At 41.5% G+C, this 15,893-nt stretch overlaps 1 protein-coding gene across 4 annotated transcripts in view; it reads right to left on the bottom strand.

The window, feature by feature from the left end:
* Positions 1-4,083: 4,083 nt before the first annotated feature.
* CPS1 (carbamoyl-phosphate synthase 1) overlaps positions 4,084-15,893 on the bottom strand; it is a 122,126-nt gene continuing 110,316 nt past the window's right edge. For all 4 annotated transcript variants that reach the window (XM_085228844.1, XM_085228842.1, XM_019616913.2 and 1 more), the window contains 5 exons: positions 12,938-13,036; positions 8,877-8,936; positions 7,849-7,961; positions 7,248-7,377; positions 4,084-6,012 (listed from right to left, as the gene is read on the bottom strand). In XM_085228844.1, the coding sequence (XP_085084970.1) occupies positions 5,914-6,012; positions 7,248-7,377; positions 7,849-7,961; positions 8,877-8,936; positions 12,938-13,036 (501 nt within the window). In that variant the 3' untranslated portion in view covers positions 4,084-5,913. The remainder of the gene's footprint in view (positions 6,013-7,247; positions 7,378-7,848; positions 7,962-8,876; positions 8,937-12,937; positions 13,037-15,893) is intronic.

Here is a 15,893-nt window from a genome sequence, read left to right as displayed (position 1 = left end):
AGGCCAAAAATTGCAAGCAGCACTCTTTTTAGAACTGTATGAGAGCTCTGGCTAGGGAGTAACAGCATCGGTAGCCTGGGCTGTAGCACAGCCAAGCAGCTCCTGCTCTATGGTGACCCACATTCATTCCTTCCCTGAACCTGACACCACTGCAAACAGTTTCAAACAGAAAATAAACTGAGCTTAACAGCATATCTCACACAGCCTGAACTGCGTGAGGAGAGCGTGAGGATGGAGAAGGACTCAAACTCAGGCATTTCAGTTTCTGATGCTCCACTCTTTCGCTCTACCAGACACCTGTTAGAGCCTGACTTCTCTGCACTTGCAGTAGCTTCCAGCATTTCCAAAGGTAAACTACATATGATGCTATTGTAACCTACCAGAAAGTACTTCAGAACGTTTACTAACAAATGTAAGCTAACAAACCTCAAATTTGCCCAGTAGCGTTCAAATCCATCCTTCTTCCCCTGTACTCTCTCCCTGCACCAAAGTGCTCCCCAGAGTCTGTATTTTCTGTCTTGCATGATGTTCAGATGGTTAATTCCTACACTTCATAGAATCACTAAGGTTGGAAGAAATCTCTAAGATCATCAAGTCCAACCATCAACCCCTCCCTACCGTGCATACTGACCACATCCCTCAGTGCTACATCCCCACGGTTCTGGAACATCTCTGGGGATGGTGACCCCACCACCTCCCTGGGCAGCTGTGCCACTGCATCACTGCTCTTCCTGAGAAGAACTTTTTCCTAATATCCAACCTGAACTTTTTCTAATACCCAACCAACACACAATTGCTGAGGCACCAACTGCTTGTTATCCACATAGCATCTCAGAAGGGGATACGAATGATACAGGATTCTGAGACCCTCAGTTAAGGGACTACTGCTTGGGCTAAGCTGCAAAACAGATAAACTCTGGTATTTGCATAGCTGCTCCAAGAGCACTACAGAAGCTTTTAATGCTTATTTTAGGATGCCCTAAGAACTCAGATCTACTGGTGGAAAGAACAAACTATATATTTGCTTTCAGCAGGCCTCATCAACACATTCAAAATTTGACTGAAAGCTCAGATTTGATCCTCAGCAAGAGTCAAAATCTGACTCTTGATCACGCCATCTTACTTTCCATCTCCACCGTTCTGTCTCCCACAACCCATGACAACAAGCATTTCATCCCATGGCACATGATGCTTTGTCGGAAAATAACCCACTTTTCCAAGAGTTGCTCCAAGAAGCTTCCGTCAGAAGGGGGTGGATTGTTAACGCCTCTCTCCCAGAGATGGCAAACAGCAGAGGGCCATTTTAAGCTATAATGAGGTCTCATTACCACAAGAGATCTTGGAGGACAAGAGCTAAGCAGTATTTAGTAAGGCTCAGGAAGTCAGAAAAAAAGAACAAGATTGTCTAAAGCTGGAAGAGCAAATGTTCTTCCTGCAAAAAGTGTCTGATTCACTATAATAAATAATGTGTGCAATCATTTACACAAGCTAAAAGCAGTGTAAAATCAGCACATCCTGCTGGCTTTGCACTAGTGACCAACTGACAGACACCATATCACAGTATTTAAGAAATATCACACTTCAGGAGCAAAAACTTGACCATTAATAATAAGAAATGTTCCTTGAAAGAACGAATTGTGCTGGAACTACAAACTCTCAGCCCTCCTGGCAGAACCAGAGCATCCATCTAACATCATAGTACTCCCTAAGCAGGAGTTTACTCCCTAGCAACTATTCCTCTTTTCCCTGAAGTATATCATCATAAAGCTCAAACATAATTTGCAACAAATGCTTTTGTCTCTGTTTCATCTTTACAAACTTCTCTGAATTAAAAGAATTTATCTCAACCAGTACTATCACTCTGCAGAATTCAATATACTTTAATTATGAGGATGAGGGAGAGTTTAGCCTACCTAATTTATGACAAAATATCATGTTCTCCATTTAATTAGGATAATTTAAAAGGTTCATATTTAAAGACTCTTCCATGGTAAGAGAGAAACAAATGTTACACTAACTAGATTATTCCCTATAAATTGAGTTATGCATTGTTCCATACAAAGACACAGGAGGAACAGAAGCAGAGGGTTTGGGTGGTTATTTGGCAGCAGATTTTCATGTCCTGCAGATGGCTACAGCAGAAGCACTCATATGCTTCATATGTCATGGCAGCATCTCCCGTCAGTGCAGAGATGACAGCACTAATTACGTCCGCTGAAAGCTTCTCAAGGTCAAGGGCTGCTGTGACTACAACTTGGTGTTATAAATACTTTAAACAAAAGGAGCCAGAGATGCCCACCCCTTTTACCACCTCATCTTTACTGCCACGTGTGCCCAACATCCTGCTAGTGGTTGTTGGCATCTGACAGGGAGGCAGGCAGTAGGTGTGCATCAAGCTCTGATACTGCACACGCTGCATCTGGGGGGTTCGGTACTATCATCCAACTCCTTCCCTGCTTTTATGAATCACCTTATCATAAAGATATAGAAGTGGTAAGCTCCTCAGCAGACTCCTAGATACCTCTGATGCAAACAAAGAGAACCAATGCACAAATAGGCTTTTAAACCCAGCATCCAGTCCAGAAAAACCCAACAACCTGCAAACCAAACAAGACACATTGCTCTGTTCACTGCCAAGAGCTCCTTCAGATCACGAAGTCTTTCCTGCTTGTCTACATTCTATGCCTTTCAGAAAGCTGATTTTGATTGTTTCAAATGGAGCACACAGTTCTCAAAGTTTTCCACTGCTTGCTTCACTGCCATAAAGCGTACGTCTTCATTTCCAGTGTTTTCAGGCCCTTATCAGGAAAGCAGAAAGTGATAGCACTGAGGTGCCTTCCCTCTCTTGCATTCTTTTCTTCTTTCTTTCACCATGACTAACTATCCTTGGCTTTACTACTAATCTCTTCTCCGGAGGAGCTGCCCAAGCAATCTTCAGGTGATTTAAATGATGCTAATTTGAGAGGAGTAAATCCGGAGAGGTGACCAAGAGGATGATGACCCTGACCTCATTACTCAGCTGTATCTCCTGGGAAGTCACGCCTCCAGGCTTCCTAGCACTTGGTATCCTTGGAGAGATACAGCTCCAGGGAGCCACTCAGCAGGCTAGAGAGGAAAACACATTCCTATTACTAAAAATCACGTTCCCTTGTATTTCATCGTGGTTCTTTGCCACCTTTTCTCGTGCGGATCTCAGAAGTTGTGCCTCATACTGCCTCTAATACCTTCATGTGTCTCTTCATCAACTTACTTTAAGACACACAAAAACATAAAATGATTTGACAGCTCACAGATTAGCAAATGGCCTTTTCTTGCTCTGTACAGCACCTTTTTCATCAGTCATTGTCACCCTCCACAAGATTAATAAGAAAAAGACAGTTACAAGGCAGAACCTGTCAAAAGCAGAGATGAGCACGGTACAAAGGATACTAATTGTAACTTTTTTTAAAATCTGTATTGATCTCAACAGTTGTAGATATTTAAAAAAAAAAAAAATCCTACAGTGTTTGTACCTTACATTTTGCAAAGAAGAAAAGGATACCAAGAAATAAATTCCAGCACTATTTGGTACTGGCATGAGATAAGTTTGGGGATGACTTCCTGGCACCTCCTGAGAATGACAGGAGCTGTTGTTTCAACTCACATCAGGCAGAGCGAAACCAGAACAGTTTTCTTCAACAAGGAAAGCAGAGGAGACACCAAAGGAGACAGAGGAAAGGTCAGCTGGGACAATGTATCTATAGATGGGTCTGCATAGGTGTGGAAGCACATGCATGACATCTGCTTTGGAAGAGTGGAGAAAAGAAATGGTGTTCAGCATCAGCAGCAAAATGTTAACACCAATGCATAACCAGAGTACTCAGTATATAGAACATATTCAGCCCTTGTGTGTTTCTCTTCTAAATTCATTCTAATTACATGAGGATCTATGGACACCAAAGAAGTTGTGGTTTAAGTATCTGCAGCTGCTGCAACAAATAACAGGAACAAATAGACAAATGAATATAGAGAGCAGTATTATCAATGCTTAAAAAACTCATGACAACACAAAACATTTTTTTAATAAAGGGAAGAATTCAAGAATGAGTGGCTGGGGCATTTATTTCCTTTTCAGCTCTTGAAAAAAAAAGTAACAACATCAAAGTAGAAGAACAAGAGAATGCAGACACATTTTAAGACGTCACTTTGTTCACTACTAGAGGTAAAAGCAGGGTGGGAGGATGTGCAATTTCATCAATTATTAATGAAATTTTTGCCACTGGAAAAAGAAAGTGCAGGATGCATTTACAGAGCACTGGTTCATTAACCACCATTAGTCATTCATTTCACAACTGAATGGGCGAACACTTGATAGCTCTGGGCTCTTCTGGATTGGTGTTTTGTTTTGTTTTTTTTTTTTTTTCTTTAATAACATCTCTACTCTAAAAGTGCAAAGCTCTCCCTCCGCACAGCAGGCAGGACTGTGTTTACCACAACAGTTAGTTATGATGAGATGTCTGAGATCAGAGGATTTGGAATATCAACCAGGTCAGAAATAAATTCACACTTAGCTCAAAATATGGTCTTGGCATTTAGCATCAGTTGTTCAGGGATTCCTCTGACACCCAAAGGCATCACGGCTTCTGTCCTCTCCTTTGCACCTTTCAATAACAGCTCTCATCAAATTTGATATTCCTCCTGAAATGTTATCACATTAGTTCAACTTTGAAGCTTTTCAACTTGAGGGCACGCTGTGTACATACTGCAATATGGGGGGAATAAAAGACAAACACGTTGTCCCCAGCTGAAAAACATTCAGAGGTAGGCACAGAGACTGCTGTATATGTATACAGGATACAGCATTGTTAGCCATAGAGCTGTGGAACTCTTCTGCTATGCAATCAGTACGTGAAGACGTGCAATAGGTGATATAGCAGGTTCCTGCTCTGCAGGCAGGATTTGCAGGCATTGCTAGAGCTGAAAAAGCAAGAGAAAAAGCCAGAGTGAAAGTGAAGGGGTCACTTAATTGGGAGGCTTAATGTACTGACATGCTTTCACCTTGCACTGAAAGGATTCAATCTTAATGTCCACAATCACAGCACAAAACACTGGACAGCAGTACAAAGAAGTCTTCAGGGAATTCTCCATTTTTGAAGCCAAACACAAAGCAGTGACAACTGCTTGAATTCAGAATAATTTTTTTTTTAAACAAAACATTTTAAAAAGAGAACACAGAGTCTTCATTACCCATCAGATCTGCAGGCTGTAGAAGAGGATGCTTAGCCAAGGTTTAAAAAAAAAAAAAAAAAAAGTAAAAAGTAGGTGCCTCATGCCCCTCAGCTGTTGCAGGGAATCATTAGGAATTCATGATCTTTTGTCTTTAAAGAAATTTTATCATACCCATCACCCTCAGCAGTTTTGTACTATAAGAGTTGTCCATGGTGTCATTGGGAGATCATGCAGGAGGATGCCTGATCATTATATAAAGTTGTAAAATCCTCAACAGTCAACAATAGAAAGAAGAAGCTACACATCTTTCTATGGGAGTTCGGGGCCAAATGCCAACAGTCCAGTGTGAGAAGATCTGGGCATATGATTCCAAAAACATCTAAGGAAGAACAAGTTAGTTATCAAAAGATCTACTCCTATGGAGGAACATTTGTATCTCTCATCTCTCTGCTATGGTGGCATCTGGATCTATTAAGTAATATTTCTCCCTAAGTGGAAATGGAGATAAGATAATAGAAAGGCTGGGGAGAACATTGCTTTCCAGTGAACAACCAAAAGCATTGCTGGGAGTTAGTTTGCTTAAGTTGGAAAGACAAAAAGTGCAGACGCTATAAAATGCACAGAAAGATGGTCAGATGGATGATCTGAGATCTCCTCTTTTGTGGTGCCAGAAGCAGCTAAGACTGCAGGTTGGACATAGATCTTCTATGCAGCATCTCCTTTGTCAAACTGTCTGTAGTGGAAGAGACTCTTGGAGTCCAATTTCCCAGAGTATTTGATAGCTTCAGCAAAAAGCTTTGTCACCTGTCAATACAAAGCAGATGAGGACTGAGCATTGCAAAACATTCTGCAGAAGACTGAGAGAGCAGGCTCCACGCTTCCATGCTCACCCTAAAATGGTTGTGTATAGATCCAGTTCCCAAGCCCATCCAAACTGAAACCAATTTCAACCCGGCTTCAAACAGGTGTTGGCTCCAGTCCCCTGAAGCATACCTGTCCATCTGGATGGATGTAATGCTGCCAGACTTCCTTGGCAAGACAGTTCTATCCTGTGAGAACACTTCTTTCCCTCTACTGCCCAAGCCTTTAAGAGAACATGGAATTGTTCTTCTCAGAGAATCAAACTCTGCATTCAAAATGGTTCACCTCAATTAAGCCGGTGTGGTAATAAATTTTCGATGGGGACTCCTTTTCTGGTTGTCAGTGTTTTTCACAAGTAGGCAGAGGACATTCTTCAATATCCCATTCCTGTTAATCATGTTTGGCTTTATCCTGTCTACAAACACGGATCTCGGCACTCTCTCACACTCCAAAAGTGCAGAAGATTTTGCACAGCTGGACACCAGCTCTAGTCACTGAGTTCCACATCAGCATCCACTGAAATCCACAATAATTTGGCTGTTGTGTTTAATTCGAACCATCTGAGGCCCTTTTGTGACAGGTGAAGCCCCTTCAAAGGAAGTCAAGGTACTACTGGCAGCAGGAGACCCAGTTTGCATTACCAAACACCCCTTTCCTTTCAGTATGTGAAAGGTGCTTTTCAGGAGCTCCAAACAGATAACAACTTCCAACTGGGGACTACAATAGATCTAAATATTCAGGCAGGAACTCCACTTGGATGGTACTCTGGAACAGGATTGCCCCAGCAATCATTCAGAAAAGCCCAGTTACATCCTGTTTTATGAACTGTGTACTGGAAGAGATCCCCAGTGAAAAACTCTTTCCATGCATAATTTAAAGATGTTGTGGGGAATTCCACACGAGGAATTTGTTCTAAATTGAAAACGATACAACGACAACCTCAATTGCAGTACAAGACCCAAGATTTTTTCATCTATATTTCACTCCAAGCAACGTTATTTCACATAGCAGCAAAAGGAAAATACATTCTAACATTCATATGTTGCTGTGATTTTCTGTCACATAGTTATTTTTCAGAAATAATGAGGGTTCAAACACACCAGAATCTGGTGCTTGAAAGTAGTTGAAAACTCTGAAAGCTTCTATAATCAAGAGGAGAAAGAACAACACGGAAGTACCTGGAAATTAGTGAGTAGAGCAATCCCACTGTCAATAGCCATCCTCCGGATCACATAATTATCATGGACAAACTTGGTGTTGCTGTTAGGCAGGTTAATCACCAGATCTATTTTCCCATCCCTTATCAGCCTGAAGAAACAATGCACAAGACAGTATCACAGTGTATCTTGCTTAATGAAAATCTAAGCTGAATAGCACAGGCATGCAGGTAAACAACACTGAAAATGTTCATTTGTGTTTAGTCTTTGATGCTAAGTCTTACATCCCAAGAGGGGAGGGTTGAGGGGTTAAGGCATTAAGGCAGGACTGAGCAATTTGGGTTCTATTTCTGTTCTATCCAGTGATACAAAGCAATATTCAGCCTTCACACAGTTCAGCACAACTCTTAAAGGTCGATGGACTGTCATCCAGATCTTGCATACTCTCCCAAGATAATGTAATGCAGAGCAATGCACCCATAACAGGCTGAATCAGATAAAACAAAATTCTGAAGTTCCATTAAATCACTATCATCGATCCCAACTGGACTAGAAATTTGTCCCCTAGTATTCGCTATCCCGGATGTTAACACAATTTGGACAAGGTTAGTATTGCTCTTACCTCCTGATCGGAGGAAGGCTGGGACTCAGGCTTTCCTGTGATGGCCATGCCACAGGATTTGCAGGGATACCATTTGCATTGAGCCAGTCAGAGGTTGCTTCAGTGGCATAAAGCTGTTAAGGGAAAAGAAAAGGTTACCGTGTGCCTCATAACACCGAAACTTTTCATTAAACTCACGTGGGTTTGACCCAACACACAGTTCTGGTTGTCGGAACTGATTTTGAAGGGCATTTTTCATCACAGAGGCATTTCCCCATATAGACAGACACAAATAGAACAGCATGACTTTCCCAAATTTCTGTTATCTTTTGCCTGCTGATTGATGACAATCAGTGAATGACAGTAACACATCCAGAAGCAGGTAAGTGCCTTAGAAAAACATAAGCCCCTCTGATTTTCAATAGAGCTTACATTCAGTCACTTAAGAATGCTTTTTTTTTTTTTTTTATTTCCTGTCTAGCACTAAGTTTTGAAAGGCAGACCTGTAAATCCAGCAGTTACACTAATGCCACTGAGCAAAAGAGTATTTCAATACTTAATATTAAAAGCTCTCCCCAGTCTTCTGCAGCCACGTTGTTAAGTTTCAGTAAGGACACGGTTTCAAAATTATGCAAGAGCTTACAAAAGGGATGTCCACACTACACATTTCCCACATCAACAGCTTACAAGAATCACTGATCATGAACACCTTCTCTACACAAAAGACCTCCCCCTTCTGGCATCTTTGGTTTCTTGGAGAACTTAAATTTATAGTGTGACATCCTGGCTGCTGGCTGAGAGCAGAGCCAGGGTTGTTCTTGCCAAAACTTGTGAGTTAGTCCTGCTTGTTCGATTAAACAATCATGAACGCTTTCAGTTGGGTGATACCTGCTGGCTCTACTGACTACTTGGACAAAAACCCCTGTTGTACTTGGAAAAATCTCCTTTTTTCTGTACCCAAATAAATTCCAAAGTTCATCAATCCTATAGCAGGCTGAGTACATTTCCAATTTTAAAAACTCTAGCTTTAAATAACTGAAACTACTTACCTGGAAGCCTTCCCCATGCAGTAGTTCTGCTACAAAGAGGAACTTGGAGCGGAAGGATTTCTGAAAAAGGAAATTCATTACACAAAGTGTCAAAAGTAGAGTAAGAGACAGGGCTTTGTTCACCAGCACAGAGCTCCTCCAGACTCTGCACATAGACAAAAATACCTTGCTTTGCACAATGTGCACATACACGTGTCTGAATGTGTAGTACAATGCCATGCCAAGGAAACTCTAAAGCCCAAAGTCGCTCCCAGTTGAGACATACAGACATATACAGCAGAGTAAATGTTCCCAAACTGATTTCTTCAGCAATTAAGAAACAGCCTTGCATATTAAATATTAGGGTGACTGCCTTCCCAAGTATACCAACTAGAGTCTCTTTTACTCCTAACCAAACATACTTTCCAACATTATTCAAACATTTGCCCTTCTATGCTGGCAAATGACAAACATGAATGGGCTTTGGGCAACCTGTAGTCGCTCTGTTTGCAGATTGCTGTGATCAAGAGCCTGCGTACATGCAAGTTCACTTCTAACTCCTGTGGCCATATAAAAAAAAAGAAACACTCAGGAAACTGGGACACCCTGTTCCCACAAGGAGCTGAATGCCCAAATACTTCTGTAGTACTCCAAGGGCACCTGTGAAAGACTCATGATACACACCCACATCTAACAGAAGACACAAAGATAAGATGATCTCCTGTAAGCATCTGCATTTGAACAAACCACTTCTGAGTAACAAGTGGGCAAAAATCGAACGCAGCATAACTTTCTTCTGATTGTTGAAGGTACAGCAATGAAAAGATCAGAAGGAGCATGTGCCTTTCTCACTAGCGAGGTAGGCTGAATCCTGCTTTTAGCTCTAGCCTGCTCTTGCCATTTCGCAAGTAAGATTATTGCAAGCTCCCTTCTCAAGCTACTGATGGCTTAACCTCTATGGGCAAGTGCAATATTCTGAAGGGTGAACTATTTCCTAGGAAGAAAAGAAGTCAACAGTGTGTGTTTGTTTTTTTTTTTTTCCCCAAAAGAACCTCATTCTGAAGCCATTCTGCTCTCTACACTAATGGGAAAATATAAATATACAATGTGACAGGGTTGGCAGCTCCCCAGTCGGAGAAAAACCGTTCTGTCTTCTGGTCAGGGGGGCTGACTTTCACAACAGTATTATAAACTTCTATCAAACATGTACTGAACACTTGTGACACATAAAACAGCCTCTCCATGAAAAGAAATTACAGCTGTCAGCTTGCATCCGAGCGGACTCAGATTTACAAGCTGACTGAAAGAACTTGTGTAAGAAACCATTAGTTACTAAAGGTGAAAAGTACAAGCAGATTTATTTAGTGGAAGATATTTATTGCAGGAGAATTGTATTCTCTTTCTGTTACAGCAAAAGTTCTATTTCTTATAATCTCTCTCTCATGTTTGCTGGTATGCCTTGCTATTTGTAAAGGCCTACATCCCCAGTTCTTTCACCACCGCTCCACCAGTTCTTGCTGAGAGCAGGCACAAAATGAAGCCAGCCCATCTTCTGGGCTCATCTTGAATTCTGTATCCAAATGCACTGTGGAGCCTGCAAAACTTTCCGCATATAGGGAACCAAGGGAGAAGGTTACCTTGAAACAACAGACAGAGAGCTGGGATTTAAAAATAAAATACTCCATTAGTGTTTTCCGCATCTCGTGGTCACCAGCACAGATGCAAGACAGATGCACACCCTCCCAGAGATATCACTGAATAGCCCAATCAGGAAAGAAAATAAAAAGAGCTTTTCAACTCCTCTTGCATAAAATATAAATTATTTAATGGCAGAGTCAGGGTTTCAGCATCACAGATTTCTCCAAATGGTGAAAAGAAAAGAGGTCAGATTATCAGCTTGCATAAACTGGCAGTGACTCCTTTTTTTAACAAGACAGCCATGATCCATTTAACCTGGGAGGGCAATAAACCTTTAAGATTCTGGGGAACCTTGACCTTGGCTGTGCCAGCAGTGCTCTCAACCATGGGACAACCAGAGGGTTTCTGGTCCACGCTGGCTGCCCAGCCCACCTTGTGCTGTCCAGCAGGCAGGAAGCAGAGCTTGCCTGATCAACTTTGAGGAGAATTACACTACCAGCAACATTTTGGAGTGGCTGCTAAAACAGGATTACCACAGGAGCTGCAAAAGGAGCATACCACAGTGGAAGGCTCTTGGAAAGTTTGGGTTCATACTGGGCCTGCTTGGCCTGTGGATCGCAGCACAGCCATTAGACTCAATTCACAAAATTCATCAGAGCTGAATATTTCAGCCTCTTCCAACCTCTACATAATTAGTATCAATGACAAAAAGGTGCATCATGCTGTAAAACCTCAACATGTTAAGCCTTCTCCAGAAAGTGAAATTTTGAGTTGACCATTCAGTGCAGAGAAAATAGAGCAACTGCAGCTTGAAAGTAGGGCCTCCACCTCCATCAACTCACACAGAAATTCAGTTTTAAATATTGCACAGTTGTGGAGAGAGGTGCCTTGGTATTCATCTTTCTGAGCCTTCATTTCCCTTCGAGGCACACTGCCTCCTTCACCAATGGGAGGTATAAGACCTCGAGTTGTGAGTTTTGAAGGATTAGTGGTCACTGCCCAACGCATGCACGTTGTATGTGCAGGGAGGGGCTCCCCTTTTCTCCAGCCTTACTCAGGGAAGCCACTCAGAGCTCATGAGTCGAGGCTAAGTCAGGATTCCAACCTTCTCTTCTCAGAAGGTGTTGCTTCTCTCTGCCTGTAGAGTTGGCAGATTTTGAAACAAACCACTGAAAAGCAAGTAGGTAACAAACCGCAGAGTGGTAAGGTGCAATAGTAGTCAGCATTAACTTCGCTCTTCTTGTTTTGTAGATTAATTATGTAAGAAATGTGCCAAGAAGAAAAACCTTTAAGCAATTGATGTCAGATTCTTTTGCAAAAAAAGGAACTGTAAACCACTTATTAAAAAGTACAAAATCTTGTTACTTTTAAAAGGGTTGGGTTTTTGAGCTTTTGGGGTTGCTTTATCTTATTTTTCTTTTTCTTCTTAAGACCTTTGTACCAAGAACATTGGGCTCTGTTTAACAGATACTGACACAGAAGCTACATAAATGCTTTCTATAGCAAAAATTACTCTCTACTGCCTGTTTTCTTTTAGCTCCCCCAGGAAAAAAATTTTGGATAGTTCCTAAGTTTTGACACTGGACTCTTCTTGTTTATATTCTCCTGTTCTCTTTCTTAGTACTGCAGTGATTAGATACATGGGTATCAACTGCCCAGATTCTCCTACAGAAGTTTTAAACTAGGCAGCAAGCAAGGACCTTCCTGCTAATTTGATGTTACTTGGAAAAAGTTTCAATCCATGCATATGTTTGTGTAAATATATATATATTTTAAAAAAGCAACAACAACTGAAGTTGTGATCTGTGAGAGCAGAAGTTCTATTCCTTCCTGGAATCTTTTCACACACCTCCTTACATTCCCTGCTGGCTCAAACAGCCTAACATATTTTTCACACCTCCATTCAAGTATACTCCCATCGTGACTCCAGTATGGAAAGGCATGTGACACTGCTGTACCTGGTGGAGGTCTAATGGCTTGAAAGTGTTACAGCCACAAAATAGCAGCACGCTTCTCACGTGCTTGGGTGATGCTACAGCTCTGCCTGGAATTAAATCTTGTCCAGCTTAGTGGTATGAAAAATGTCTCACTGTCTTGCGTGGAGGAAGGACCTGGTTTCAATAAACTGACCATATCTGTCATCTACAGGCACTAATCTCTGCAGCAAGATGGCTTCTAACTCTCTTATTCCAGCCCTAAGCTTGTAACAAATCCCTCAGCAAATTTCTGCAGCTCCCTGTATAATAACCAAGATCCAGAGATAAAAGCACTGTACCAGCTCCAGTAAGGACCTCTCCATTTTGTTTGTAACTTTCTGTTTCATTGTTCTTCCAGAGGGATTGCAAAGAAATGCATTTAAGCCATAAAGATGTGAATGAAAAAAGGCAACAATTACTGACTTCCTCCTTGTCAGTCTTTCTTCAGCTTTGATTTTTAGGACTTACCTGGATTCCAATCAAAATTCCTTGCTTAGGAAATGTAAATCCAGTGGCAAGCATAGCTTTCTGGAAGGCAGAGTATACATCTTCTCCAAAGCACGCAACCTAGGAAAAGGCACAAAGAAGGCAGCATGAGGGGACAAGACAAAAACAACCCAAGAACACTGTTTTAGAAGTAAACGAGAATAAAATATTTAAATATGCTCTTTTGACTTTTTCACGCAGAATCAGACTGCTTTTGCATGGAGTCTGCAGTCACAGAAAAAAAATAAATAAATCAGAAAATCACTGCAGGCAAATCTCACAATTTTAATGAAGCAATAACGAAGGAATAGGCAAGGCTTTAGTTTCAAACAGCACACCAAGGAATAACAGCAATTGATTTTGCTGAGTTATGTGAATGTTGCACACAGCTTCTGCTCCAGTGTTTATAAGTGCTCTGCAAAATGTTTAACATTATGTAATGCTTAAATAACCGTGAGTGTTCTGCATGCAGGTCTGCTTGTGGGTGTGGACACAGCAAACTGTGCTGACTGCACCTGTGCTGTCATACAGTTCTGCTGATGAAAAACCACATGCTTTTCCATTAGTTACACAGATGCATGGAATTCTAGCAAAATGTCAGTATGCACTTAAGCAAGCAAGAAAATAATCAAGCCGATTCATAAGAATTTATCTTATACAAATCAGATCTTGATATTAAAAATCATGTAGCAGTTCTCCATCACTCAGAGCTGCCCGTGGATCTCAGCTGCTTACAGATTGTCAGATGACAATGACATTCTTCAAGAACCAAGCTGTGTTCCTTATCCAAATTTGGAATTCTGATGATAAAAAGGAACGTAGGAGCTTTTGTGAAAGTTTGCAAAGAAACAACTGGACAGCCCTTGCTTTTCCTGGCTGACTCCACACTTGTTGAAAAACTGTCAGAAGCAGCAACTATCATAGATTTTTGTCTTTGAAATAATAAATCGACACACTTATACAGATGGGATAAAAGGGCTGATTGAGGATTACTCTCCCATTTTTCTCTCATGGTCCTTCTCAGGGAGTGAGCAAATTCACAGTCTGACCATTTCCATGGTGAGCAGAAAGCAATATTTCATGGAGAAGAACAAAACATGATTTGCCACAACTTCTGAAGTGGAAAATAAAACAAAACAAAACAACAAAAAAAGCCTGCACAAACAAAAATCCCACTGGGGACTGGAGAAATAACCATGACAAGCTCAGTTTTTCTTCAAGAACTCATCCTCGAGCCTTCAGTCTGCTCAGCAGTGTAGGTTTTCTGAGAAGAGATGCACGTCCCTGACATTTTAGGTGATGGATAGTCCTACCCTGTAGGCTTGGCCAGGGACTTCCACCCTGCCAGGGGAAGCTTTCCACTGCAGTGTGATTGAATCACCCCCAATACCTGAAGGAACCTTCAGCACCGTATCTGTAGTGTTGTGGGAACAGACTCCCAGTAAATGCAGCTCTGTCAGATGTGACAAATTCAAGCCCAAATCAAGCCCTGTATGTTGAAAATGTCTTTGAGGAATAATTGAGCATTTTACCCGAGGAGAGTTATAATCCTTACTTCACTCATAAGAAAGACCTTCATAACTGTCACATTTTATGGCATTTGTGAATATGGATCTTTTCAACTCATAAAAGTTAATAGTCCCTCCCTTATGACCAAGGTAATCTCTGACTCCATATAAAGCTTAGAAAGATAATTCTTGCCCTTAGGTACACTTTTTATTCCTTTGTTTTTTTGGAGGGCGCATAGCAGAAATGTTCTCTGTGTAGTCAGTTTTGTTCCAAAAATAAGGAAGTCACTGGGTTTTTTTCTGTGCATTAACCTATACTGGCAGGAAATCTTCTGCAACACTGATTTTCCATGCATTAAAGAGAGTGAAATAAACTAATCCTGGAGAGAAGTCAGAGAGCTAAGGTTGTTCTAACCATGTACTTGGGTCTAATGATTTTTCTTACTAAAATGATAGTCTTTTCTAAAGAAAACAGTGAAAGAAGATATAGAAGAGCTCATATTGAATGAGACAGTGCAAGCTCTGCCACATGCCTAGCTGTGATGGAGCAGAGTCAAGCCTAATGTAATTTCCTCACAATTTAATCACTTCCCAAGTTGGCATTCCAGACTGGAATAAGTCTCTAGCTGCTGCATCTCTCCTAGAAGTAGCAGAGCAAGCAAGTTTAAAGATAGCTTGGATGTATCTACAGAAGCTATTGACAGATAAGCAAGAACTCAAACAAGCCTCTTTGTTCTGCACATGCAGTACTTCTTCAAATGATGTCTACAAAACCACAGCCATTGAAGGGCAAGGGCTCCCATCAGTGCTAAGCCTGCTCAGGAAGAGGAACGGCTTTGTTCCTTTATGGCGTGCCATGCTTTCTCAGATACACTCCAGAAGTGCTCACTGTGCTGCTGTGTGCAAAGCAGCTCCCTCTCTCCCTCATCCTACTGACAGCCAATACTGCAGTCATCGTGTTTCTCGCCTTTTTGCACCTTGGGACATGCTTTGATGGTTACCAGGCAACAACAGAAATATCACCACATGTATTTGTTGCCTTTAAGTAACCAGCACGTTCCAAGACCAAACGCCCATGACCTGGAATCTTGATATTGCTATTCTGATGTGTACCAATCGGGGCTTTTGCAGGCTGTACGCGCTCGTCTGTCAGGAAGCTGGTGATTCATAAAATGGACTGACGCATCGAGAACCTCCCAGAACCCGACAGCTCTTGGACAAACTCGTTTCAAGCTGTCACACCAAGCAGGTCCAATGTAGAGCCCACATGCAGGTAAAGAGGGACATCCAGTGGCTGAATCAATCAGGTGTTCCAGGACAATGTGTTTTCACAGATAAGAACAATGTTTTCAATTGTCAAGGATACAGATGCCATCACGACACAGAGATTACTGTCAAAGATTCACTTTTAAAGGTGATTTGCTTAGGTA

This window comes from Meleagris gallopavo, chromosome 7, assembly GCF_905368555.1.
Source record: "Meleagris gallopavo chromosome 7, MGAL_WU_HG_1.1, whole genome shotgun sequence".
NCBI classification, from domain to species: Eukaryota; Metazoa; Chordata; class Aves; order Galliformes; family Phasianidae; genus Meleagris; species Meleagris gallopavo.
Note: the sequence above shows the minus strand (reverse complement) of the source record. Positions and strands in the feature narration are given on the sequence as shown.